The sequence below is a fragment of the Macaca fascicularis genome, chromosome 10, assembly GCF_037993035.2.
Source record: "Macaca fascicularis isolate 582-1 chromosome 10, T2T-MFA8v1.1".
NCBI lineage: Eukaryota > Metazoa > Chordata > Mammalia > Primates > Cercopithecidae > Macaca > Macaca fascicularis.
In genome coordinates this window covers 69,860,201-69,888,006 of record NC_088384.1, presented here as the reverse complement: position 1 = coordinate 69,888,006, position 27,806 = coordinate 69,860,201, and the positions used below count along the sequence as shown (strand labels likewise).

At 40.7% G+C, this 27,806-nt stretch overlaps 1 protein-coding gene across 1 annotated transcript in view; it reads left to right on the top strand.

The window, feature by feature from the left end:
• The window catches only part of PCSK2 (proprotein convertase subtilisin/kexin type 2), a 253,105-nt gene that overhangs the window by 176,168 nt on the left and 49,131 nt on the right, over positions 1–27,806 (top strand). The window contains exons 6-7 of the mRNA XM_005568299.5: positions 3,176–3,252; positions 24,287–24,375. Coding sequence (XP_005568356.1) covers positions 3,176–3,252; positions 24,287–24,375 — 166 coding nt within the window. The remainder of the gene's footprint in view (positions 1–3,175; positions 3,253–24,286; positions 24,376–27,806) is intronic.

Genomic DNA, 27,806 nt, shown 5'->3' with positions numbered 1-27,806 from the left:
CCCAGTATCTGCTGGATAACCGACCTTTGACTAGCATGAGACACAGGAGGAGCAAGATTCAAACTCCCAACAAGATACTCAGACTAGTTCATACCAGATTCAGTGGCTATAGCCCAGGAGAGAACAAGGTATGGGACATGTATGTCTCAGAGCAAAGAGATCTGCCCAGAAAGACAAAGACTGAGTGAGATGCTATAGTGTGGGCTATCAGAGGGCAGCCTGGGAGCCCAAGAGGCCTAGGACATTAGTCAGGGATTAGTAAACTCTTTCCAATAAAAAGCCACATGGTAAATACTTTAGGCTTTATGGGGTTTTGTCACATCTACTTATCTCTGTTGTTAGAGTGCAAAAGCAGTGACAGGCAATTCATAAATAAATGGATGTGACTGCATTCCAATACAACTTTACTTACAAAAACAGGCCATGGGCTGATTTAGCCGGTGGGCTGTATTTTGTGACCTTTGCTGTAGGTGATCAAAGAAAGAGGACACAACAGGAGAAGTCAGAGGTGAGGCATTGCCCATACTGCGTGGGGCAACGTGCTTGCCAGCTTACATCCCTTGTTTCATTTTATCCTCACAGCAACTAACTAGTAACAGTTTTACCACCTGCATTTTGAAGATGAAGAAACTACAGTTTCTAAAAAATAGGAAAATTTCCAAGGTCAAAAACAGCCTCATTTCAAAACCAAGTATGTTTGACTTGAATGCCTCTCTTCCTTTCCCTACATCAAGCTGGGACCTGCGACATATTTGTCTAGGGCAGCCCAGCAAGGGAAGTCCATTGATCGGAGAGGCATTAAATTCCAGATCTGGGGGTATGGATGGCAGTACCAGGGCCAGGTACAATCTCAGAAGCTTCTCTGTGGATGTAAAAGCAATGAGCACAGCCACCATTGGCTGCCGGAGCTCCCACCTCTCTCATCACCAGCCTTCCAGATAGACAAGCCCCAGATCTGAAAGATGTCATCCGTGGAACTGAGTCTTTGATAGCCAGGCAATTACAGCACCTCATATATAAAAATCCAGAGGAATCTGTGAATATAAGTGACTGTCCTTTCTTAGCGTGGTGCAGGCCATCTGTTTGAAAAGTACACACTGCCAACAATGCCAAGTTGTAATTATTAAACTTTCTAGCTAAGAGCAAGTCTCATCTTTCTTTCTAATTATGCATTCAAATATTCAGAAATTAAGCCTTAGAATTATTAAATACCAGGGATCGGTTTTTTCCCCCGTGCATTAAACTTTTAGAAAAGAACATGAGCCATCGTCAGAAGTTTCTTCCAGAAATAACTCCCAGAGAAGCCCTGAGGTCAGCTTGGAATCAACCCAACCTTCTCACTTTCGGTGTGATGGTACAATGATAATTCAAGTTCTTAATGATGACTCTGAATCATCTCGATCCTGAATCATCAGAGATTAAATTATTTTCACCAAACAGCTAGTATTTTCTAAAGCAGGAAAATCGATTAAAGGATTTCAGTAAAAAGTTAGAGAAGTCCAAACAAAGCAAGCATCTGGCAAGCCTTGGTGACCAGAACATTAAATTCACCAAACACCACCTGTTCCAAATGTCCATGTTAATGGCAATTATAGAAAACTCCAGTATCATTCAAGGCCAGTTTAACTTATTCCTGTACACAAATAACTTTATGGGAGACAGCATTGTAATTCAAATCAATAAATGACTCTGTTTGGCTGTAGAGGCATAAACAGAACCCTTGCAAAATATTGTTCCCCCTTGCTAGAAACCATTTGATTTTTAGCCAGAAAACATACAGCCAAACAAGAATAACAACTGTTTGCCTTCCTTAATGTTCAGTGTAGACTGTTACCCAAGGAATTAAGCATTAGTCATCAAAAATTAATTGCAAAGGCAACAAAATAATTGGGGTTCCTGAGTTATCATCCATTTCAACATTCAGAGGCCAATTTGACCCCAGACAATACACTGTCTTTCTTCTTGTTATAAAAGATGTCTCAGAGTTCTGAGGGTTCTCTGCTGTAAACTCTGCTCTCAGAACTCTCCAGGTCCTCCTTCCAACCCCCGCCATGTCCGGCCAAATTATCTTCCCAGAGTCAGGAGCAGAGCCAAGAGCATCACCCAGACAGACCCCAGTGAGAATTATCAGCCCAAAAGATAAGCCCGAGTGGAAAGTTTGAGAAGCCAGTCATTCAAGCAGCAGCTACAAAGGGACGGACACTCTCTAGTTTTCCCTCACTGACTTTATTTCCCTCTGCCAGCCTGATAGAAACATGGTCTCAGTCTGCTCAGGCTTTGCCCCTGCGGTCCCTGTCTCCAGAAGTGCCCTCAAGCTTCAAAAGACTCACACAGCCTTCCAGAGAGGGAGACAGGGGCCAAGTGCTGGTTTTCATCATCTGTCCACTCCGGCTTCGGCAGTAACCCCATTCCCATTGGCCTCGGTGGTCAGTTCACCCAGATCCTGCCTAAACCCTGGATGCTCATTGTCCTGCCCACCCAAATGTTCTAGGCCAGCTGGTTCTCAGAGTCACATCCTCATCAACCTCAACCTCCCACAAAATGATTATTACAACTACTGGTGATTTTGTCATCTAAACAATCAAAACAAAAATTGATGGAATTAGTGGAGTTGCTCAAAAAGGACGATGTTGGATGACAGAGTTGGTACACTTTTGACCATATGCTGTAGGGCATAAGAGTTCATACAGATACTTATTGAAGTTTGTAATGGTATATGTCTTTGTTTGATCATTCGATTGATGTCTGTCCCCGCAACTAGGCTATAAGTTACATAAGGGCAGGGATGCCACCATTGTATTCCCATACTTAGCAAAGTCTCTGACATATATTGGACTCTTCATGATATTTGTTGAGTGAAAAAATGAGGTCAATTGTGGACAACGTCAGGGCCTCGGGCAGGGGTTTAACACCCATAAGGGGAAAGGAAACCAGCCTATTTCAGTCTAAAGGAAGAAGCTGGATGTGAGCCTTCCGTGTAAAGCAAGGAAACTCTAAAGGCCATCTCACTCCAAGGACACACTTTGGCTCCAACACAATTTTGTAAGGGTTGGTCCAGTGCAGCACCCTAACCCAGCACTCCAGGGAAGACTAGAAACATTCCAAGTCTCCCAGCACTTTCCCTTTACCGCGCCTCTGGCTGTACGGACCTAATGAGATGCCTTGTATTTTTCAGAATGCCGAAGCAAGTTACGACTTCAGTAGCAACGACCCCTATCCTTACCCTCGGTACACAGACGACTGGTTTAACAGGTAAACCGGGGCTTGGGAGGGCTCTTTGACTTTAGGCTTTGGAGTTTCATTTTACTTTGTTTTGTTTCAGGCTTGATTACCACCAGCAAAATAATCCCCATGCTTCATTAAATTATATTGTGATTTTTCTTCTTAGTGGCTACATTCTCTAAAGTGGAATTTTTAATATTACAGTCTTCCTTTAGAATAATCTTTTGACTGTTTTGTTCTGCTGAACTTGAAATTATTTGTCACTTTAATCCATTAAAGAGAAAAGGAAATAGAAATAAGAAGTTCTTTTTCAACCCGGTACGACGTGATTTAAAACATGCTGATTTTGCTTTATATGTTTTAGCCACTGTAGAGAAGTATTTTGCTCCATGGGTCTGTGTCTATATGTTTTTGAAAAGCATTCTGTTCATTTTCTACTATAATCTCATGGAGTCCCTTTCAACAAAACAGTAAGTGTGATTGGCAGAGGTTTGAAGTATTGCTTAGGATAAAGATCCTATGATGTCAAACTACCCAGTCTATCCAAGAGAATAATTTTCCTTCAGCCTGTTTTGCCACTAAACAGGGAAATGCGGTCTCTTTTTTCTTCAAGTAAACATTTTGCTTAAATGGTTAATTACATATAAGAGATATGAAGAAATAAAGATGTGCAGCTTACTTAATCAATGAAAGAATACTGTAATTTTTAAACCTAGTGGTTCCCTGTTATTGATGTCCTTGGGTGAAGTTCATAAAAACATATGAACTTCAATTAGTTGTTTAAAAATATATGACGTACAGAGCACTTTACCCATTTTTTTTTTTATTTCTCATGGCACTCTAAGTAGTAGATAAAACAAATGTTGTCATTTTCAGTTTAGTGATAAGCAAACAGGCTCAGAAGGGTTGAAGGGCTTCCTTAGTCAAACAATTAAAATTCAAGTCAAAGCCAAGATTAGCCCCATGCTTCAAATTGTTTCCAAATCCACATTTGTACTTTTCTTTGCTAAGTATCATTTGTATTATTTGATACAGGAAGCATGACCACAGTATGTTCAGGGGTAGAGCCTCGGCAGACAGGAAGCTTAGATTCTGTCTCTAAAGTTAGCAAGTTGACCTGAGACCCCTCAGTCTCATCAGGAGTTGACACAGGGTACACAGGTTCTGGGTACAAATGCAGAAAAGAAGAAAAAAGAAAATAAAGTTTAATTTTGTAATATTTTGTAAAGATCATTGCTGATGTCGGATAGCACAATTCATTCTCTAACCACGTCACCTGCAACCTGAAAATGAAATGCAATGCTTGGAGGTGTGTGTTTGGAGTATGAGAATGTATAAAAAAGGTCTGAAAATTTTTGGCATGAAGTGTGTTTTACCTCTATTACTTCTAACCCTAGATCCTAGCGTATCTTTAGCAAATAAACCATTTCAGACACAAGAATGTGAAGTTACCAAATGCATGCCATTAAACTGGGGTTTAGACAGGATTGGCAATGGCTATCCAGAACACGGTGCTGAGAAGAGCTATGAGAGGGTCTGGTTTCAGCAGGATTGATTACCAACTGTCCGCATGAATATCAGAAAGTGCAGTGGCAACACATCCACTGGCTACTTGCTGTCTTTCTGTAGCTAGTAGGTACTAAATTAGTCTTTGATGGATTGATGTAAGCAAAAAAATATAACCAATGGAATGATTTTCTCCCAATCTCATTTTCTGAACCCAAACAAAATCTGCCCTAGCCAAATCTTCCTGGGCAATGTGCTGTAAAAATACTCCTTAAAAAAAAAACTAAAAGATTCCATTACAAGATGGCCAAATAGGAACAGCTCTGGTCTACAGCTCCCAACATGATCGACACAGAAGATAGGTAATTTCTGCATTTCCAACTGAGGTACCTGGTTCATCTCATTGGGACTGGTTGGACAGTGGGTGCAAGGGGTTGGGGAATTTCCCTTTCCTAGCCAAGGGAAGCGGTGACAACCTGTACCTGGAAAAATGGGACACTTCTGCCCAAATATTGTGCTTTTTCCACAGTCTTAGCAACCAGCAGACCAGGAAATTCTCTCCCATGTCTGGCTCAGCAGGTCCCATGCCCATGGAGCCTTGCTCACTGCTAGCGCAGCAGTCTGAGATTGACCTACAAGGCAGCAGCCTGGCGGAGGGAGGGGTGTCTGCCACTGCTGAGGCTTGAGTAGGTAAACAAAGTGACTGGGAAGCTCAAACTGGGTGGAGCCCACCACAGTTCAGCAAGGTCTACTGCCTCTATAATTCCACCTCTGTGGGCAGGACATAGCTGAACAAAAGGCAGCAGAAGCTTCTGCAGACTTAAACGTCCCTGTCTGACATCTCCAAAGAGAGCAATGGTTCTCCCAACATGGCATTTGAGCTCTGAGAATGGACAGACTGCCTCCTCAAGTGAGTCCCTGACCCCCATGTAGCCTAACTGGGAGAGACCTCCCAGGAGGCGCAAACAGACAGCTCATATAGGCAGGTGCCCCTCTAGGATGAAGCTTCAAGAGGAAGAATCAGGCAGCAATATTTGCTGTTCTGCAATATTTGCTGTTCTGCAGCCTCCGCTGGTGATACCCAGGCAAACAGGGTCTGGAATGGACCTCCAGCAAACTCCAGCAGACCTGCAGCTGAGGGACCTGACTGTTAGAAGGAAAACTAACAAACAGAAAGGAATAGCATCAATATCAACAAAAAGGACATCCACAACAAACCCCCATCTGTAGGTCACCAACATCAAAGACCAAAGGTAGATAAAACCACAAATATGGGTAGAAACCAGAGCAGAAAAGCTGAAAATTCTAAAAACCAGAGGGCCTCTTCTCCTCCAAAGGATTGCAGCTCCTCGACAGCAACAGAACAAAGCTGGATGGAAAATGACTTTGATGAGTTGACAGAAGTAAGCTTCAGAAGGTCAGTAAAAACAAACTTCTCCAAGCTAAAGGAGCATATTCTAACCCATTGCAAGGAAGCTAAAAACCTTGAAGAAAGGTTAGACGAATGCCTAACTAGAATAAAGTGTAGAGAAGACCTTAAATGACCTGATGGAGCTGAAAACCATGGCACAAGGACTTCGTGACGCATGCAAAAGCTTCAATAACCAATTCGCTCAAGTGGAAGAAAGGGTATCAGTGATTGAAGATCAAATTAATGAAATAAAGCGGGAAGACAAGGTTAGAGAAAAAAGAGTAAAAAGAAATGAACAAACCCTCCAAGAAATATGGGACTATATGAAAATATCAAATCTACATTTGATTAGTGTACCTGAAAGTGACAGGGAGAATGGAACCAAGCTGGAAAACACTCTTTAGGATATTATCCAGGAGAACTTCCCCAACCTAGCAAGACAGGCCAACATTCAAATTCAAGAAATACAGAGAATACCACAAAGATACTCCTTGAGAAGAGGAGCCCCAAGACACATAATTGTCGGATTCACCAAGGTTGAAATGAAAGAAAAAATGTTAAGGGCAGCTAGAGAGAAAGGTCAGGTTACCCAAAAAGGGAAGCCCATCAGACTAACAGCAGATTTCTCAGCAGAAACCCTGCAAGCCAGAAGAGAATGGGGGTCAATAGTCAACATTCTTAAAGAAAAGAACTTTCAACTCAGAATTTCATATCCAGCCAAACTAAGCTTCATAAGTGAAGGAGAAATAAAATCCTTTATAGACAAGCAAATGCTGAGAGATTTTGTCACCACCAGGCCTGCCTTACAAGAGCTCCTGAAGGAAGCACTAAACATGGAAAGCAACAACCAGTACCAGCCACTGCAAAAACATGCCAAATTGTAAAGATCATTGATGCTATGAAGAAACTGCATCAACTAATGAGCAAAATAACCAGCTAACATCATAATGACAGAATCAAATTCACATGTAACAATACTAACCTTAAATGTAAATGGGCTAAATGCCCCAATTAAAAGCCACAGACAGGCAAATTGGATCAAGAGTCAAGACCCATCTCACGTGCAGAGACACACATAGGCTCAAAATAAAGGCATGGAGAAAGATCTACCAAGCAAAAGAAAAGAAAAAAAAAAAAAAAAAGCAAGGGTTGCAATCCTAGTCTCTGATAAAACAGACTTTAAACCAACAGAGATCAAAAGAGACAAAGAAAGCCATTACATAATGGTAAAGGGATCAATTCAACAAGAAGAGCTAACTATCCTAAATATATATGCAGTCAATACAGGAGCACCCAGATTCATAAAGCAAGTCCTTAGAGACCTGCAAAGAGACTTAGACTCCCACACAACAATAATGGGAGATTTTAACACCCCACTGTCAATATTAGACAGAACAATAAGACAGAAGGTTAACAAGGATATCCAGGACTTGAACTCAGCTCTGGACCAAGCAGACCTAATAGACATCTACAGAACTCTCCACCCCAAATCAACAGAATATACATTCTTCTCAGCATCACATCACACTTATTCCGAAATTGACCACATAATTGGAAGTAAAGCACTTCTCAGCAAATGTAAAAGAACAGAAATCACAACAAACTGTCTCTCAGACCACAGTGCAATCAAATTAGAACTCAGGATTAAGAAACTCACTCAAAACCACACAACTATATGGAAACTGAACAACCTGCTCCTGAATGACCACTGAGTACATAATGAAATGAAGGCAGAAATAAAGATATTCTTTGAAACCAATGAAAACAAAGACACAATGTACCATAATCTCTGGGACACATTTAAAACAGTGTGTAGAGGGAAATTTATAGCAGTAAATGCCCACAGGAGAAAGCAGGAAATATCTAAAGTTGACACCCTAACATCACAATTAAAAGAATTAGAGAAGCAAGAGCAAACAAATTCAAAAGCTAGCAGAAGGCAAGAAATAATGAAGATCAGAGCAGAACTGAAGGAGATAGAGACACAAAAAAACCCTTCAAAAAATCAATGAATCCAGGAGCTGGTTTTTTGAAAGGATCAACAAAATTGATAGACCACTAGCAAGACTAATAAAGAAGAAAAGAGAGAAGAATCAAATAGACACATTAAAAAATGATAAAGGGGATATCACCACTGATCCCACAGAAATACAAACTACCATCAGAGAATACTATAAACACCTCTACACAAATAAACTAGAAAATCTGGAAGAAATTGACAAATTCCTGAACACAAACACCCTCCCAAGACTAAACCAGGAAGAAGTTGAATCTCTGAATAGACCAATAACAGGCTCTGAAATTGAGGCAATAATTAATAGCATGCCAACTAAAAAAAAGGCCAGGACCAGACCGATTCACAGCCAAATTCTACCAGAGGTACAAAGAAGAGCTGGTACCATTCCTTCTGAAACTATTCCAATCAACAGAAAAAGAGGGAATCCTCCCTAACTCATTTTATGAGGCCAGCATCATCCTGATTCCAAAGCCTGGCAGAGACACAACAAAAAAAGAGAATTTTAGACCAATATATCTGATGAACACCGATGTGAAAATCCTCAACAAAATACTGGCAAACCGAATCCAACAGCACATCAAAAAGCTTATCCACCATGACCAAGTTGGCTTCATCCCTGGAATGCAAGGCTGGTTCAACATATGCAAATCAATAAACGTAATCCATCACATAAACAGAACCAATGACAAAAACCACATGATTATCTCAATAGATTCAGAACAGGCCTTCAACAAAATTCAATAGCCCATCATGCTAAAAACTCTCAATAAACTAGATATTGATGGAACGTATCTCAAAATAATAAGAGCTATTTATGACACACCCACAGACAATATCATACTGAATGGGCAAAAACTGGAAGCATTCCCTTTGAAAACTGGCCCAAGACAAGAATGCCCTCTGTCACCACTCCTATTCAACATAGTGTTGGAGGGCGATCAGGCAAGAGAAAGAAACAAAGGGTGTTCAGATAGGAAAAGAGGAAGTCAAATTGTCCCTGTTTGCAGATGACATGATTGTATATTTAGAAAACTGCATCATCTCAGCCCAAAATCTCTTTAAGCTGATACGCAACTTCAGCAAAGTCTCAGGGTACAAAAATCAATGTGCAAAAATCACAAGCATTTCTATACACCAGTAACAGACAAACAGAGAGCCAAATCATGAGTGAACATCCATTCACAATTGCTACAAAGAGAATAAAAAATCTAGGAATCTAACTTACAAGGGATGTGAAGGACCTACCTCTTCAAGGAGAACAACAAATTGCTGCTCAACAAAAGAGGACACGAACAAATGGAATAACACTCCATGCTCATGGATAGGAAGAATGAATATCATGAAAATGGCCATACTGCCCAAGGTAATTTATAGATTCAATGCCATTCCCATCAAGCTACCAATGACTTTCTTCACTGAATTGGAAAAAACGACTTTAAAGTTCATATGGAACTGAAAAAGAACCCACATTGCCAAGACAATCATAAGTAAAAGGAATAAAGCCGGAGACATCACGCTACCTGACTTCAAACTATACTACAAGGCTACAGCAACCAAAACAGCATGGTACTGGTACTAAAACAGATATATAGAACAGAACAGAGGCCTCAGAAATAACACCACACATATACAACCACCAGATCTTTGACAAACCAGACAAAAACAAGAAATGGGGAAAGGATTCCCTATTTAATAAACGGTGCTGGGAAAACTGGCTAGCCATATATAGAAAGCTGAAACTGGATCCCTTCCTTATATCTTTTTTTTAATATATATACTTTAAGTTCTAGGGTACATGTGCACAATGTGCAGGTTTGTTACATATGTATACATGTGCCATGTTGGTGTGCTGCACCCATCAACTCGTCAGCACCCACCAACTCGTCATTTACATCAGGTATAACTCTCAATGCAATCCCTCCCCACTGCCCCCTCCCTACAATAGGCCCCGGTGTGTGATGTTCCCCTTCCTGTGTCCAAGTGATCTCATTGTTCAATTCCCACCTATGAGTGAGAACATATGGTGTTTGGTGTTCTGTTCTTGCAATAGTTTGCTGAGAATGATGGTTTCCAGCTGCATCCATGTCCCTACAAAGGACACAAACTCATCCTTTTTTATGGCTGCATAGTATTCCATGGTGTATATGTGCCACATTTTCTTAATCCAGTCTATCACTGATGGACATTTGGGTTGATTCCAAGTCCTTGCTATTGTGAATAGTGCCGCAATAATCATACATGTGCATGTGTCTTTATAGCAGCATGATTTATAATCCTTTGGGTATATACCCAGTAATGGGATGGCTGGGTCATATGGTATTTCTAGTTCTAGATCCTTGAGGAATTGCCATACTGTTTTCCACAAAGGTCGAACTAGTTTACACTCCCACCAACAGTGTAAAAGTGTTCCTATTTCTCCACATCCTCTCCAGCACCTGTTGTTTCCTGACTTTTTAATGATTGCCATTCTAACTGGTGTGAGATGGTATCTCATTGTGGTTTTGATTTGCATTTCTCTGATGGCCAGTGATGACGAGCATTTTTTCATGTGTCTGTTGGCTGTATGAGTGTCTTCTTTTGAGAAATGTCTGTTCATATCCTTTGCCCACTTTTTGGTGGGATTGTTTGTTTTTTTCTTGTAAATTTGTTTGAGTTCTTTGTAGGTTCTGGATATTAGCCCTTTGTCAAATGAGTAGATTGCAAAAATTTTCTCCCATTCTGTAGGTTGCCTGTTCACTCTGATGGTAGTTTCTTTTGCTGTCCACAAAAATTAATTCAAGATAGATTAAAGACTTAAATGTTAGACCTAAAACTATAAAGCCCTAGAAGAAAACCTAGGCAATACCACTCAGGACATAGGCATGGGCAAGGACTTCATGACTAAAACACTAAAAGCAATGGCAACAAAAGCCAAAATAGACAAATGGGATCTAATTAAACTAAAGAGCTTCTGCACAGCAAAATAAACTACCATCAGAGTGAACAGACAACCTACAGAATGGGAGAAAATTTTTGCAATCTAACCATCTGACAAAGGGCTGATATCCAGAATCTACAAAGAACTTAAACACTTTACAAGAAGAAAAACAAACAAACCCATCAAAAAGTGGGCAAAGGATATGAACAGACACTCCTCAAAAGAAGACATTTATGCAGCCAACAGACACATGAAAAAATGCTCATCATCATTGGTCATTAGAGAAATGCAAATCAAAACCACACTGAGATACCATCTCATGCCAGTTAGAATGGTGATAATTAAAAAGTCAGGAAACAGCAGATGCTGGAGAGAATGTGGAGAAATAGGAACACTTTTGCACTGTTGGTAGGACTTAAGCTAGTTCAACCATTGTGGAAGACAGTGTGGCGATTCCTCAAGGATCTAGAACTAGAAATACTATTTGACCCAGTGATCCCATTACTGGGTATATACTCAAAGGATTATAAATCATGCTACTATAAAGACACATGCACACGTATGTTTATTGTGGCACTATTCACAATAGCAAAGACTTGGAACCAACCCAAATGTCCATCAGTGATAGACTGGATTAAGAAAATGTGGCACATATACATCATATAATACTATGCAGCCATAGAAAGGATGAGTTCATGTCCTTTGCAGGGATATGGATGAAGCTGGAAACTATCATTCTCAACACACCATCACAAGGACAGAAAACCAAACACCATATGTTCTCACTCATAGGTGGGAATTGAACAATGAGAACACTTGAACACAGGATGGGGAACATCACACACCAGGTCCTGTTGGGGCTGGGGGGCTGGGAGAGGGATAGCTTTAGGAGAAATACCTCAAGTAAATGGCAAGTTGATGGGTGCAGCCAACCAACATGGCACATATATACCTATGTAACAAACCTGCATGTTGCGCACATGTACCCTAGAACTTAAAGTATAATAATAATTTTAAAGAGAAAATTTAAAAAACTAAGAACACTAAGGAACTATCTTCTCTCTTAAATATTTCATTTGCAAACTTGTTCTCAAAAGTATAATTTTAAACCAGCTAAAAACCTCCAATTAGGACTAATTAGTGCTTAGGGCAATAAAACTCGTCATTGTCAGTGGTAAGAATTCCCAAGTGTCCAATTACCAGAGACACAGTCATAGTGACTCAGGCGAGCATGATCCCCATGCCTTAGGGAGCCAATGACTAAGACAGAGTGTCCACTTTGACCAGTAAATGGGTGCTTTTCAATTATCAAGTCATTTTCAAAGATTCTCACCCACTATGGCTTGTTATTACAAAGACTGGATGATGCCAGCACTCAAATCACAACTACTTTCAATACATAACTACCATTGTAGATGATTATGGGAGGCTGATGGGGTGAAGCTCAAGTCCACAGCACCAGGAGAATCCTTAGTTCAAAACATCACCATCGTCCTGGAGATGATTCCTGCTTGACTGAAGGAGAATTTGAATGAGGCGTCCGTTCCATGAGTGTAGGATATGTTTATTTAAAAACCCCTCTGGGATGAAATGATATTATGCCTGATGTTTTCTTCAGTATTACTTATGGCTTGAGGCAGGAGGGAAGAGAATGATTGGAGTATAGAGGCAATAAAATTGGTTATGAGCTAATCATTGTTAAAGCTCTGTGATGAGTACATGGGATTTTACTCTTTTTTTGTATATCTTTGATTTTTTTCTAATAACAAGAAGTAAATTTAACAAGCATAGGGCATAAAAAGAGGTAATAACAGAACTAGGACTTCAGTTTGGTATCAGGAAACTGTTTTGGTGTGCAAGCTTCCAAGGAGCTTGCAATGTCATAGGATTAGGCAACAGACGCCCAAGTTACTACAATGCAAAAATGTAGCCCAGACTAAAATAACACAAGGAGATCTAATGCAAGTTGAACAGTTACTGTATTTAAGGCACTGTTCTGTGTTTTGCATGTATTCATTCAACTAATTATCATAAGAACCCTCTGAAATAGGGAGTATGATTTTCCCCATTTTGGAAACTGAGGCACAGAGCGGTTAAGTTACTTGTGCAAGGTTACAGGGCTACTAAGAAGTGGAGGCAGGATTTGATGCCAGTGGGTCACCGGTCTAGGATTTTATCTAAGGCAATAGGAAGAGTTGGGAGTAGGGAACAAATGTATCCCAGGGCAAGGATACAATCTGGACAAAGATAGGCTGGCGGGGAGGTGCAGGATATGTTCAGGAGGTAGTCTGGATAACTGCTGTGGGATTTGGAGGCTGGTGCAGAAGGCAGCATTCTAAGAAGGATCCGCAAGTAAGGTGGAGCCTAAAAGGGTTGGAAAAGTTGCTAGGATGGTTGGGTCAGAACTGGGCCGGGGCATAGATGAGGCTCATTCTCTTATTACACTCAAGATATGCTTCTACTCTCAGAAGCCCCAATGGCCTGGAGCCTGGCACTTGTTCTTGGCTGGCACAGGGCCCAGCATGAGCCTCCCACCAGCTGTGCAGACACCAAGGCATCCCACAGGTTCTTCAGGTGTTTTCTGGGCATGGGCGCCAAATCCGATGCCCTACCTCTGTTCAACAGACTTGGGGCTCTTGAGAAATGCTGGCGTCAGCATGCCCTGAAGCTCCAATATAGGGCTGACATGCTGACCAGCGATAGGCCTGTTGCTATTAACTATTCCAGCCACACTGACTGCCACAAAGGCTAGTTACAACGCAGGAGTAATTGCTTCACAGGAAAAGGCAGTGGCTGTCCAGCACGAGATTCTCACTGCTGTGAAAGTAGAAAATAAAATGCACTATAGAGGACACCCAAACAAAGAAATAAAATGTGCCCCTTGGTTGGGAGACTGAGTTCAATAGCAACAAATCTCTCCTAGGTTTTCCTGACACTTTAAACCATCATCTCATACCCTCTGCACTTACTCGTTGTTTTCCTTTATTAAACTCCAAGCCAAGGGTGCTTTAGGAAAACAAACTTCATACATATGCAGAACTGCTTTTAGGGAATGTGTATATTGGAATAGCTTGCCTTGTGCTTGATTTGCTTTTGTTGGATTATTCCTGTTTAAGCAGAGCAAGTGTATTTATTCTACTGTGAACCATTTAATAATTACATGCAGTATCTGAGCTCCAGGGATGAACTTGAAACACATTTAAGAAATTTTCAAAAAGGGTATAATTTTCTCTTAGCTTGCAATGAGCAAAATACATTTGACCAAACAAAATAATAATAATAATAGTAACTCAAATTGCAAAAAGGTAGAAAATACACATTTAATGGACATCAGTAATGTGCAAAAGAGATATAATTGATTTGCTAAGAGGTATCAGGATTTAGTACCACATTTTTTTCGTTGCTGGCACTCAAAAAATATTGACTGGCTGGTTGATGGATGAGTGGCATACATTTTCAACCATGGCAAGATGTTGAGTGGCCTTGACATCTGTCCATTTTCAAGCTGCCTGCTGCTCTCAAGGTCTGCAGCCCACGTTTTGTCAATAATCTTGCAGCCCTGCTCAGTTTTAGGTCAATGTTTGGTGATGCATTGCAGATCTGTATTCCATTACTGTGCTGTTGTCCATAAAAATCCCTCTTGCATAGCATTTCTTTGACAGGCATTCACCACTGAAATGTCATCCCTGCCATTGATGATATTTATGAAGCGTCAGGGGAAGCAGCATACTCTATCTATTAAGCCCTAAACAGTGAAAGATTCTGGGTTAGATGCAATTCTTGGCTGCAAAAAGTTTACTATAAATTCAGGAAGAGAGAAGACATTTATTACTCAAGCAAACAAAATGGAGGGAAGGAAGATGGATAAATGGAGGCTGAAGAACATTTATCTCTTTGTGAGCTAATGTGATTGATAGCATTAGTTAAACCTTCAAATAAGAAAGGATTTCTGGGATTAACTTTTATTTTCTTATTAAAAGTCATATTTCATTCTGAAGAACCCTAAGCAACAGGCCACAGAAAAAACGTGTGAGAAAAAATGGCCCTCTCTGGTTGGCTATTTTCACACTGATGTAAGCTGCTACCTTACCCTGGTGATACTTAATGGTTTCCCTTATATCTTTATGAACTAATTCTGAAACACCTCCTGGATAATGAAATGCAAACTGCTTTCAAAGACATAGTCTATTTCATGTGAGCTTTATGACTACCTCATCAGTCGATATTAGCTCAAAGGTTACTGCTTGTAACAAACCCTTTCTACATCCAAACCAGCGCACAGTGAAATCCAACAGAGTTTAATTTTTTTAAATTTCTAGTCCCCTACCTGGATTAGAAAAGTATTTATTGTTTAAATTTTTCCTTCAGCTAAAAGGAGTAGATGTAATATAGACTTAGGGGTTATGGAGAAAACTATAAAGATTGTAAAAGAAAGACTTATATTTGGGTATAATTAGTTCCACTTTGTAAGCTAATGTATACATGCCATATAGAGATTTTATGGTCCTCAGGTGGCAATAACTCTTAAGAGAGAAAAAGACAGCACCTTATGTAGACAAATGTAATATTATGTTAATCGCTTGGTATGGAATGAGTGATCCCTGAGTCAGTTCCCTTATCTATAAACTGGGACTAAAGCTCCCACCTTGAAGGCTTGTACTGGGGATTCGAGAGAGGTATAGAGTCCTTGGTGCAGAGCATGGCACATAGTAGGCACTGTGGGCAGCCAATAGAGTTGTGAAATTCAGCAAAGAGATTTCTACAGGAGCTAAGTCAAAGATTATTCAATGACAAAGAAAAGTAGGAGAATTTATGCTACAGGAGTAAATGGATGGCTCAGCCAATCACCCACCTTTCTCAGACATCTGCTCTCTCGTTTAAGCTTTTGACAGAAAGTGGATAACAGTCAGCAAGGTTAAACTTTCTGTCAAGACTCTAGTGCCTGTGTTTCTGCATTGCTGATTGAAAAAAGAGTTATAGCTAAAGATACCTTTTATGCATGAGACAAAGTTGATCTATTAGGAAAATTGAAATGTCTAGCATCTGGCCTCAGAAAGATGAGGAGTCTGCTCACTTCTCCAGAAAGCAATGGGTGCTTGCCAGCAGACTCGGGGACTTCCCCAGAGGCAGCTTTGCTCATTCTCACCTATCGCCTATTCCAACCTATTCTGCCTGACCTATTCATTTCTCATCTATTCTATCAAGTAGGCTCTTGAAACCCCAAAATCTTACCCTGTAGAGCTCATTGGACATTAGCCAGCAAATGCGGTAAATGCCGAACTAGCCAGGAAGTCTCTGCATTTCAGTTCTAATATGTCTAACACCGGAGCTTCTTTCTCCAAAGTCAAGGCTGAAAAGACTGCAGCTGGCCACCATGGGTCTTCTGTTGTTTAAGAATCTGTAGCTGTAGAGAGACTGGAGACCAGAAGACAAAGACAGCCTCATGTGCATGAACTTGGCCAAGCTGCACACTGGCTTGCTGACTGATCTGTCTTATCTCCTTATCTCTGTGAATGCAGATTCCTGAAGCACTGTTGTAGAAACTGGCTGTCAGAAACAGAACTAAGGAGTCAGTTGAAACAACCATAGGACCAGTAGCCAGGAAAGGAAGAGAGGTTAAAAAAAAAAAAAAAGGAAAAAATATCTCCACATCAAAATTATCCTAAAATCCAACATTCCAAAATATCTGAAAAAAATATGCCTAAAAAACTAAAACTCAGGATATTAATTTGTACCATATGAAATTGGTTCTATGAAGCAGTCTTGAAAAAGACTTTATAATAAGTTATTTTTAGTTTGCTCAGAGTGATAAATGCATGGATGACATCTATTTTAAAGAAAACTAAATGATGGGGGAAACATAGATGAAAACAAAAGCATGGACATGAAAAGAACAAATTGCAGCTGAAAAATACAGCCTGTGGAATAAAATCTCAATAAATGGGATAAAATCTAGCCTGGATGCACTTGAGGAGATAATTATCGAATTGAATATAACAGCCTGTTTATCAAAAACCTACAGCAAACATTATTCTTCATGGTGAAACTTTGATAGCATTCTCTAAGTCTGGGACAAGATGTGGGTTCTCCCTATCATCTCTTTAATTCAACACTATGCTACATTTCATAGCCAATCAAATAATTATAAATCTAAGAAAAGATGTGAGATCATTAAGAATAAAATTATAAAATTTACAAAAGACATAAAGGTGTCCTAAATTACTAGAGTGACATACTAAGTTCATGGATAAGAAGATGGAACAATATAAAGATATCATATCAAACTAATATATTAATTAATTGCAATTTCAATTAAAGTTTCAATAGATTATTCAGTGGAACTAGACAAAACTGTTTTAAAATTCATATGGAAAAACAAGTGGCCAAAATAGAAGAAGACAAATAAGGAGGAGGAAAAAAGGAGAAAAAAGAGGAAGAGAATGAAGATAAAGAAGAAGAAGATGATGAAGTAGAAGTTCAACAACAACAGAACAGCAGCAAGACGGGAAGCTTTGCCGACCAGATACTAAAACATTACACAGTGGCAATAATATGAGATTGTAGGGTTAGCATAGAAAGAGACAAAAAGATCAAGAAAGAGAATAGAGAGTGCAAAAACAGACACCACATAAAAGGAACCCTAATATATGATTAAGATAGCAATAAAAATGATAAGGATGGAGTGAAGGTATTCGATAAATGGGATAACTATGTACATGGGGAGAAATAGGCACCCACTCCACATACTGAGCATAAATAAATTCCAGGAGAATTAAAGACCTAAATGGATATAAATATTTTAGGAAAAAAATAAAAACACCTTTATGATCATGACATGGGGATGGATTTCTTTCCTTTTTTCCCCAATTGATTTAGAAGTTTATTTTGCCAAGGTTAAGGGTCATGACCCATGACACAGCCTCAGGAGGTCCTGAGAACAGGTGCCCAAGGTGGTTGAGTTCGAGCTTGATTTTATATGTTTTAGGGACACATAAGACATTAATCAGTACATGTGAAATAGACATTGGCTTGGTCTGGAAAGGCAGGACATCTTGAAGCAGGGGCTTCCAGGTTATAGGTAGATTCAAAGATTTTCTGATTGGCAATTGGTTGAAAGAGTTATTATCTAAAGACCTGGAATCAGTAGAAAGGTGTGTCTGGGTTAAGATAAGGGTTTGTGGAGACCGGGGTACCTTTTATATAGATTAAATCTCATAAGTGGCCACTCTTAGAGGCAATAGATGACAGATGTTTCCTCTTAAGACCTTTAAAAGGTGCTAGACTCTCAGCTAATCTCTTCAGATTGGAAAAAGATCTGGAAAGGGCAGACGATTCCCTATAGAATGTAAATTAGGGATGGATTTCTTAAACGAGCCACTAAACCACATGGAAAAATTAATGATTGATAAAGCTGGCTACATTAAAATTAAACACTTTTGTTCAAAAAAAGAAGTCACAATAAATAAATTTGGAAGACAAGCCACAGACTAGAAGACATGTGCAGCAAATTTTATGGGGAAAAAAAGGCTTAATATACAAACTTTGTAAAGAACAGCTACAAATCAATGAAAAATAAATAAATACCTTAATAGAAGAAATGGGCCAAGGTTATTAACATGCAATTCACAGAAAAGAAAATCTAAGCCAAATAACCTATGAAAAGTTTACCTTGCTAGTGACGAGGAAATGCAAAATGAAACAATAACATACCATTTCACACCAACTGGACTAGCAAAATTGGTAACATTCGACAATGATCAATGTTGAAAAGGATTGCTTGCACCTTGAAGGAGGTAGTATATAGCCATATAACCTGTTTTAAGTTACACAAGAAGACCTCAGAGAAATTCTTCCTTATGTGTACATGAAAATAATAAACAAAAATGTTTCTTTTCAAATTATTTGTAATGGCAAGCAAATTGCAAACAATCTAAATACCTGTCAATAGAAGTATAAATAAATAAATCGCAGCATATCTATAAATAGACTACTACACAGCACTAAAAATGGATGAACCAGAATTCACAAGTTAACTTCAGAAATTGTAGCAAATAAAGCCAATTTTACGTAGATAATATACGAGGAAATTTTTACAGAGAGTTTGAAAACATGCAAAGAGTGGCATATATGCTTATGCATACCTGATTATAAGCTCATAAAAACATTCTGAACAGCAAACTTGGTACAATCATTACCTCTGAGGAAGCAAAGAGGGGAAGGAATGGCATCAGAGAGGGCCTCAATTGTATCTGTAAAGATTTATGTTGTTTCTTGGGGAGTTTTTTTGTCTTTGTTTTTTGTTTTTTGAGACGGAGTCTCGCTCTGTCACCCAGGCTAAAGTGCGGTGACTCCATCTCGGCTCACGGCGACCTCCGCCTCCCTGGTTCATGTGATTCTCCTGCCTCAGCCTCCTGAGTAGCTGGGATTACAGGCACGTGCCACCACGCCTGGCTAATTTTTGTATTTTTAGTAGAGACGGGGTTTCACCGTATTGGTCAGGCTGGTCTCGAACTTCTGACCTCGTGATCTACCCCCCCCCCAGCCTCCCAAAGTGCTGGGATTACAGGCATGAGCCACAGCACCCAACCTTTTTTTTATTTGAGAGTCTCATTCTGTCACCCAGGCTGGAGTGCAGTGGCACAATCTTGGCACACTGCAACCTCCAACCCCCAGGTTCAAGCAATTCTCATGCCTCAGTCTCCCGAGTAGCTAGAACTACAGACACAGGCCACCATGCCTGGCTAATTTTTTTGTATTTTTAATAGAGATGGGGTTTCCAGGCTGGTCTTGAACTCCTGACCTCAAGCAATCTGCCTGCCTTGGCCTCCCGAAGTGCTGGGATTACAGGAGTGAGCCACCGCACCTGGCCTATAAAGAATTATGTTTTTCTAATAAGTATAAAAAATGTTTGGCTTTGATAGACTTGGATGGTGGCTATATAAGAGTCATTGTACTATTCACTGAAATTGTCTATATTTTTTAAATATTTCATAATTACACATATTTGAATAATAAACCTGAGCCAAAATGGAAACTCCAAAATGTCAGACATGCCCATTCACCATTAAAAGACTCACTTCTACACACCAGCCTCAAAGTGTGCATTAAATAAACGAATGCCAAAAGTCCATCATGCACCCTGCACACGCCTAGTGAGAGGGCAGGGGAATTCTACCATTAGACAAGGCAGCCATTTTTCTTCTCTTCATCAAGGACTGCTTTGTACTCATCCTAGTCACCCAGCATCTCTTTTTGTGGGATCCTTCAAATTAGTTTATTTCACTTATTATTAGAATTTATCCTTCCAAAACAGGTTATCGAGTAGCATCTAATAAAATTATAGCAATAATCAATAGAAATAAAATAAAAATGTGCGAGTTCAGGTTATCCTAGTAGCTATAACAAATAAATCTTGGCCTTGAAATCTTAGTGCTTTAGTGGCTTAGCACCTTTTTTGGTTTATTTATCACTCACCCACTGATCCATCTCTGTGTTCCTGGTGGAGCAGCTCTCCTCCAAGCAGTGATTCGGGGATGCAGACTCCTTTCATCTTTGGCATAGGTTTCCAATGTTGCTGGGATTTTTTGCATCAAACTACTTGAGGGGAAAGAGCATGAATAATTGCTCAAGGGTGATTTTTATGGGCCAGGCTTACAAATAGCATTTACCCATCTGCTCACATATTTGCCATAACTCAGTCACATGGCCATATACAAGTGCAAGGGAGGATGGGAGCCTTACTGCAGCCTAGGGAGAAAAGAGAATGACTGGTGACCATTCAGCATTTTCTGCCACCAACAAAAACCATGTTGCAAAGTGAGAGACAATACTGTACCAGAATACCTAGGTGAATGGTGATATGGTTTAGCTCTGTGTCCCCACCCAAATCTCACCTTGAATTGTAATACTCATAATCCCACGTGTCAAGGGCAGGACCAGGTAGAGGTAATGGAATCATGGGGGCAGTTTTCCCCATGCTGTTCTCATGATAATGAGTGAGTCTCACAAGATCTGATGGTTTTATAAGCATCTGGCATTTCCCCTGCTGGCACTCATTATCTCCTTCCTGCCACCCTGTGAAGAGGTGCCTTCCACCATGATTGTAAGTTTCCTGAGGCCTCTCCAGCAATGCTGAACTGTGAGTCAATTAAATCTCTTTCCTTTATAAATTACCAGTGTCTGGTATTTCTTCATAGCAGTGTGAAAGTGGACTAATATGGATATTAGCAAATGACTGAACTAAGAAACCAGCAAAAACAGATTTAATTACTTGGTTACTTTTTGCTTTAGTCATGGTTCTCCAGAGAACAGAACCAGTAGGATGTGTATACATATAAAAAGAGGTTCATTATAGGGAATTGACTCACCTCAGTCTACAGACTGGCAAGTCCAAAACCTGCAGGGTAAACCAGCAGGCTGAAAACCCTGAGAGCCAATGGTCCAGCTCGAGTCTGAAGGTAGCCTGCTATAGAACCAGGAAGATCCAATGTTACAGGTGAAGTCCAAAGGCAGTCTTCAAGAGAATTCTCTCTTCTCAGAGAAGGCCAGATATTTTGTCTATTTAAACCTTCAAGAGATTGGATTACGCCCATGCACATTATGGAGGACAAGCTGCTCTAGTCAATGTCCACGAATTGAAATGTCTCATCCAAAATACCCTTGCAGAAACACCAAGAATAATGTCTGACCGAATATCTGGATACCTCGTGGCCCAGCCATATTGACAAGTGAAATTAACCATCACAATGTTATTCTGCATGTTTCTGATAGGATTACACGATAGTTAAAGATCATGGTGAAGAGCAGGGCTTTGGAAGCAGCGGAACTGAGTTTGAATTCTTGCCCTGCTTCCTATTTGAGAAGTGACTTCACATCTGTCTAAGCTTCAGTTTTCTCATCTTTAAAATGGAGATAATAATAGGCTGTTGTGAGGATTTAATAAAATCATGTATATAACACTCTCAGCACAGGGTCTGTCCCATAGTAGATGTCGGTAAAAGAGAGTTGTTTTATTCATATTGCTGGATATATCTGACACTATTCCCTAGGTGTAATATATACAGAAATACACGCTTTTGGCTGAAAAAGCTGTGAGATGATCAAATCACTTTGGTGCAAAAACCAGCAGTGTGGATGGAAAGGGTATGCCTGTTCTTTCTCTCAGGAAATCCACAGGGTTGGGCACAGGGCCTCAGGTTTTCATTTGGACACCCCAGCAGCCCCACAATACAGGCTGTTCACAAAAGCCCCAATACAGTCACCGTGACAGTCCAGGTGTGAACCCTGACTCCCTACACATAAGCCATGGTGTCCCTCTAGCCTTGTTCCTTCATTGTATCAGCAATCTACTGCCATGATAATGCCGCATAACAAATTATTCCAGAATTCAGTAGCTTGAAACAATAAGCATTGATTATTGCTCCCAAGTCTATAGGTTGGTTGGAAAGTTCTACTGATCTGGACCAGGCTAGGCTTGTCTTGGCTGAGCTCACCCTTGTCTCCCTGGTCAGCTGGCAGGTTGCTGGGAGCTCATTGGTTTAGGATGACCTCACTCACATGTCAATAGATTACTGTTGGCTGGGGTGTCAAGCACGACAGGTTATGTGTCTTTCATCATCCAATAGGCTAGCCCGGGCTTGCTCACATGGAGCCTAGAGAGGGTGGCAAGAGAAAGCAGAAAAGCCACAAGGTCTCCTGAGGCCCAGGCTCATCACTTCTACCACATTCTTTCAATCAAAATAAATGACAAGAGAAGTCCAGATTCAAAGGCCCAGGGTTGTGAGAAGGCTTGGTGTTAGGAACAATCGTAAGAAACCTCTATTTATGGCTGATTGCTAATTAGTGTCGCCTAATTTAGCAACGAAATGTTTCTTCCCATATGTTCCTCTGGAGAGCCCATGGCATTCCTCTCCCCTGCTTAAGGGCCAAAATTAAAGATACAGAAGACTTAATATCTTTACTTTGTTCAAGCTGGTTCACATGCACTTGTCCTCCAGCCTTTGGTGAACTGTTTTAGGACAGGGACAGGTTTAACACAAGGGCCGACCTCTGCAGTGACACTGGGTGTACATATCTGGGTACATGATATGCGGATTTCATTCTTGTTCCAAAGAGAATTTTGAGGGATGAAATATGTAGCCTTTATGGAGGCAGGATTTACTTTGATTCATACAGAGAAAGAAAATGTGTGTGTGTGTGTGTGTGTGTGTGTGTGTGTGTGTGTGTTTTCAATCCTTGCATGTGATATTTTTTAAGAGCTGGTGTGATAGCTTTGCTTGCCCCAAGAGGATGTCCCAGACAGCACTAGTTGATGCTGCAGAAATGGAAAATTCCTAGGGATATGTAGCCAATGAACCCCTTCACCCACATTTCCTGATTGTTTGCCGCAGTTTGAACAGTGAGTGGAAAGACCTTGTGCATTCCGCAGGCCATATTCGCACTGTCCCAGCAGACCTGGGAATGTGCCCATTTGATTCAGTAACTGTTCCACCCACCATTAAAATGGACTTTTCTAGCTAGGCGCAGTGGCTCACAGCTATAATCTCAGCAATTTGGGAGGCTTAGGTGGGAGGATCGCTTGAGCCCAGGAGTTTGAGACCAGCCTGGGCAACATGGGAAACCTCCTTCTCTACAAAAAATACAAAAAATTAGCCAGGTGTGGTGCACACACCTATGGTCCCAGCTACTCAAGAGGCTGAGGCAGGAGAATCACTTGAGCCTGGGAAGTCGAAGCTGCAGTGAGCCAAGATTGCACCACCGCACTCCAACGTAGGTGACCAAGGAGACCCAGATTCAAAAAAAATAAATGAATAAATAAATATAAATAAAGTGAACTTTTCATGGTTGGATCTGGTAGTTCCAGATGATTTACACCACTGGAATCTTTTGCATCTTGAATGCTGCTTAGGTCTGAAAACACACCCTTCTGAGTGACTCAGTTTATACTTGTTTCAGTTCTCTATTGCGGCTTTTACAAACCACCCCAAGATGGGGCACTTTAGAGAAAACTAAAAGACAGGTAGATAATGGTTTGCTCAGCTCTTTAAGTTTTCACAGAGCTTTAACACAAGGGCCAACCTCTTCAGTGACACAGGGTTTACTTGTATATGATATGCAGATTTCATCCTTGTTCCAAAGAGAATTTTGAGCCCATGACAGATGTAGTCAAATTCTTTTCACTGCGTATCTAATGTGTCTTTATATTTTTCCAAAGCCATGGGACCCGATGTGCAGGAGAAGTTTCTGCTGCCGCCAACAACAATATCTGTGGGGTCGGAGTAGCATACAACTCCAAGGTTGCAGGTAAGCCAGCCCTGCCAAACAGCAGGCCCCCACTAGGTATCACACTGATCTCAAGGCTGACCATGGCCCTGATCTCAAGGCTGACCGTGGCCCAGCAAAAAATCCCACTAGTGCAGAAAAGCTAGGATCCACAGATTTGGCACAAGTGAAAAAAATTTTTTTCTTTTAACCTGCATAGCAATATCAATACAGGTTTAAATTTTTAACTTAAGCATAATATAAACTCAAAGAAGTTAATGAATCGTAAGTACATAGCTCAGTGACTTTCCCCAAACTGGCCATACCCATATAGTGATCAGGAAACAAAATGTAACCAGCACCACAAAGCCCTTTATGACCCCTTCCAGTTACTACTCAGACACCCAAGAATAACCATGATCTTGTTTTCTAACAGCAAAAAAAAAAAAAAAAAAAAAAAAGGTTATTGCCAGTTTTTGAACTTTATATAAATAGAATTGTCAGTCACTACTCTTCCGTGTCAGTGTCAATAACATTTTAATGAGGCTCAAATATAGACTGTAGAATACAAGGTGGTGTGTATAAATTATTTGTAAACATACTCAGAGCTCTTCAAAATGTTTTGCACAATGGAACTCATCTTTAAAAAGATAAATTCTACCTAGAACCTTTTGCTTACATTTTACTGGGTAGGATATTTAACAATTTCCTCTTTATGGAGCCCTTAGAAATGAGAGTGGCAAGTCCCTGGAAATTTAGAAACCAACATCCCTCCCCTCTCAGAAAAAAAAAAGAGAGAGAGAGAGAGACAGACAGACAGACAGAGACAGAAACTGAGAGATTCATAAGCTTTCAACGAGATGTCTGAGAATGGAGTGGCTCCAGTCTTGTTCCAAGTTTTGCATCAAATTGGTTCTTAATTTATTCAGGCTGAGTCACCCAGCCTTATTTTTCTTTTTTCTTTTTTTTTGTTTACAACTGTCCTGATACTTTCTTCTCCTGGCAATTTAATGGAACCATAAACCTACTTTCTGCTGACACCTCCATTTCCATGGAACTAAATAAAGCAAAAGTAACCTATACAAACCCACTATTAACCTCTTTTCAACACTGTTTGCTAAGAGGCTTGCCTGAACTGGGTGCTGAATGTCACAGAAGAATATATCTGGAGGTTTCTAAAATGTAAATAGAGGAGGCTTTGCCCCTGGGTTTCAGCTCTCTTTACTTTGTGCGCATCCAAAACGCTGGCATTAAAATGTCAGGAGCCATTATGAGCTCGGGGGAAAGAACATCACTTGGTTAATATTTTATAAGCCACGCTCAGACCTGGGATGGAATCTAAGGGAGGTGGGTTCTCTACTCACAGAACAGAACTAGAAGCAACTGAAAAATTCAAACCTGAATTTCTTATTCAAACACCCAAGGTAACTGGTTTTCGGAACAAAGTAAAATGACCACCTGCAAAAGTTGAAAGAGTTAGGGGGAGCTCGTAGCTTTCTGGAGGTTCCTGGGAGCTTCTTTTTCCATCTGCTTCTTTTCCTTTTTTCCTCTTCTCTTATTATTTGCCCTCTGAAAACATCTGAGCACTGAGTGCTCATCAAATGTATCTAATTCTCCCGCTGTCTTAGTTTGCTCTTCCTAAAAGCAAAACCTGAGACAAGGATTCCGGGCAAGTAGTTCATGTGGGAGGTGGTCCGGGGAAGCCAGAGTGAGGGAGTCGGGGAAGAAGACAGGAAAGGAATGGAGGCCAGCAAAGTGAGTCTCGTGGACAACAGGGGCCCCGTCCTGCAGGTAATTCTCTGAGAGAGTGTGGAGAACTCCCCCTCACAATTGACCCCACTAAAGTGAGGAGGCTGTGGCGTTAATCTGCCACTTCCCATCGTTCATTGTTTGGGGGTGCCCCTGGGCCTGCCCAGTCTGCCCAGCTCGCTTGAACTGAGTGGAGCTCCTTGGGCAGGGGACGCCCCTAGGCAAAAAGCCAGGGAGCAGGCCAGAGGACCCGGCAGGTGCAGCAGCCTCTGCCTCGCCTGCTGAATGCAGCCTGACACCTCAAAGACGCGACTGGTCTTCTGTGAGGACATCTGGGGCATGGCAACAACCCTTTGAGCTTCCAGAAACCAAGAACAGCCACCAAAGATTTAGAGCAAGGGAGCCTCCTTTCTTTCTTTTCCCACTCCCTTAGCCCCAGCTTGGCTCCCCTGTGACCACGTACGCTGGTTCTAACTACAAGGGCTGTGAGGCAACAGTCCGGTGCCTGTGCCTTAGGGTACCCAGTGTCCTCCGGCTCCCTGAGGCGTCAACATGAATTCTTGAGGAAGCACTGGTGAATTACTCATGGATTGCAAAAAAAGCAGAGTTTATCTTACAAATTTAAGGAAAACATTTTATTCAGCCTGGCTGGCAATTCCAAAAGTTGGCTGGTTTTTAATTATTTGCTAAAAATGAGTCAACCCCTCCAGAGAATCTTTCCATTCGGGAGTTTTCTGGGCTAAGGCGGTCTAAAGCGCCACCTGGTGGCCAACTCGGATCGTTGCTGGTCTCAAAGTCGAGGTGTACGTTCATTTACAGGTTAGGGGGGCGCCCCTGTGATGTCTGAGGTCCTTCCCCAGCACCCCTCCACGCTGTCTCCAGAAAAAGCCCAAAGTTAAAATGCTGTTGAGTCTTAATCCAGGAATTCAAAAAAGAAGAGGGGAGATGAGATTGTAAATTGAGTCCTCTGAACAGAAAAAAGCATCGAGCATCTCTGCATCTGCCTGAATTCCTCTTCTGTTCATAAATTTTTCTCATTTTTCCATCAAGGCTCCTGTCTTTTTCTTGTTGATTTTTAGGCATTCTTGGTGTGTCCCAGAGGTTAGCCCCTAACCCATTTTAATCCGTGCAAAGATCTTCTCCTTCATTTCTCTTTGCGTCTGTCTTCATTTCAAACTATGTGACATGTAGACCCACACATATGGGATGTCCCAAAAGTCATCCTGCAGTCTTCAAGCTTTAATAACCTCAGAAACATTATTCTAAAGTTTATTTACATTTCCATTTTCACTGACCTAATTGTATAAATTTTGAAGAAAAATATTACATGTTTTATTTTGAAAATGCCTTTATTCGAGTAATTCTCTTTTTAAAAAGGACTCCATTCTTTCCTTCTTTCTTTTTTCATTTTAATTTTTAAGGAAATGACAACTTCAATCAAAAAGATTGAGTCAAACATTAAAATTAAATGTGTTATTCAAAATCCACAAAACCAAGCACATGTACCACAAACATAATGACCTTCCAAATGATGGTTCTTGCAAATTTGTCAAATGTATATTTCTGAAACTGTTAAAGCTCGAGACTGTATCAAGGAGTCATAACACTGTCTCCTGCCTTCAGGCCTTTTGTGTGGTCAGTAGTCACTGTGGGCACCTTCCTGTTGCAGGGGATGGAAGCTGGCAGACAGGTTTCCTGCCCCAGGTAGCTCAGTCTAGGAGGAA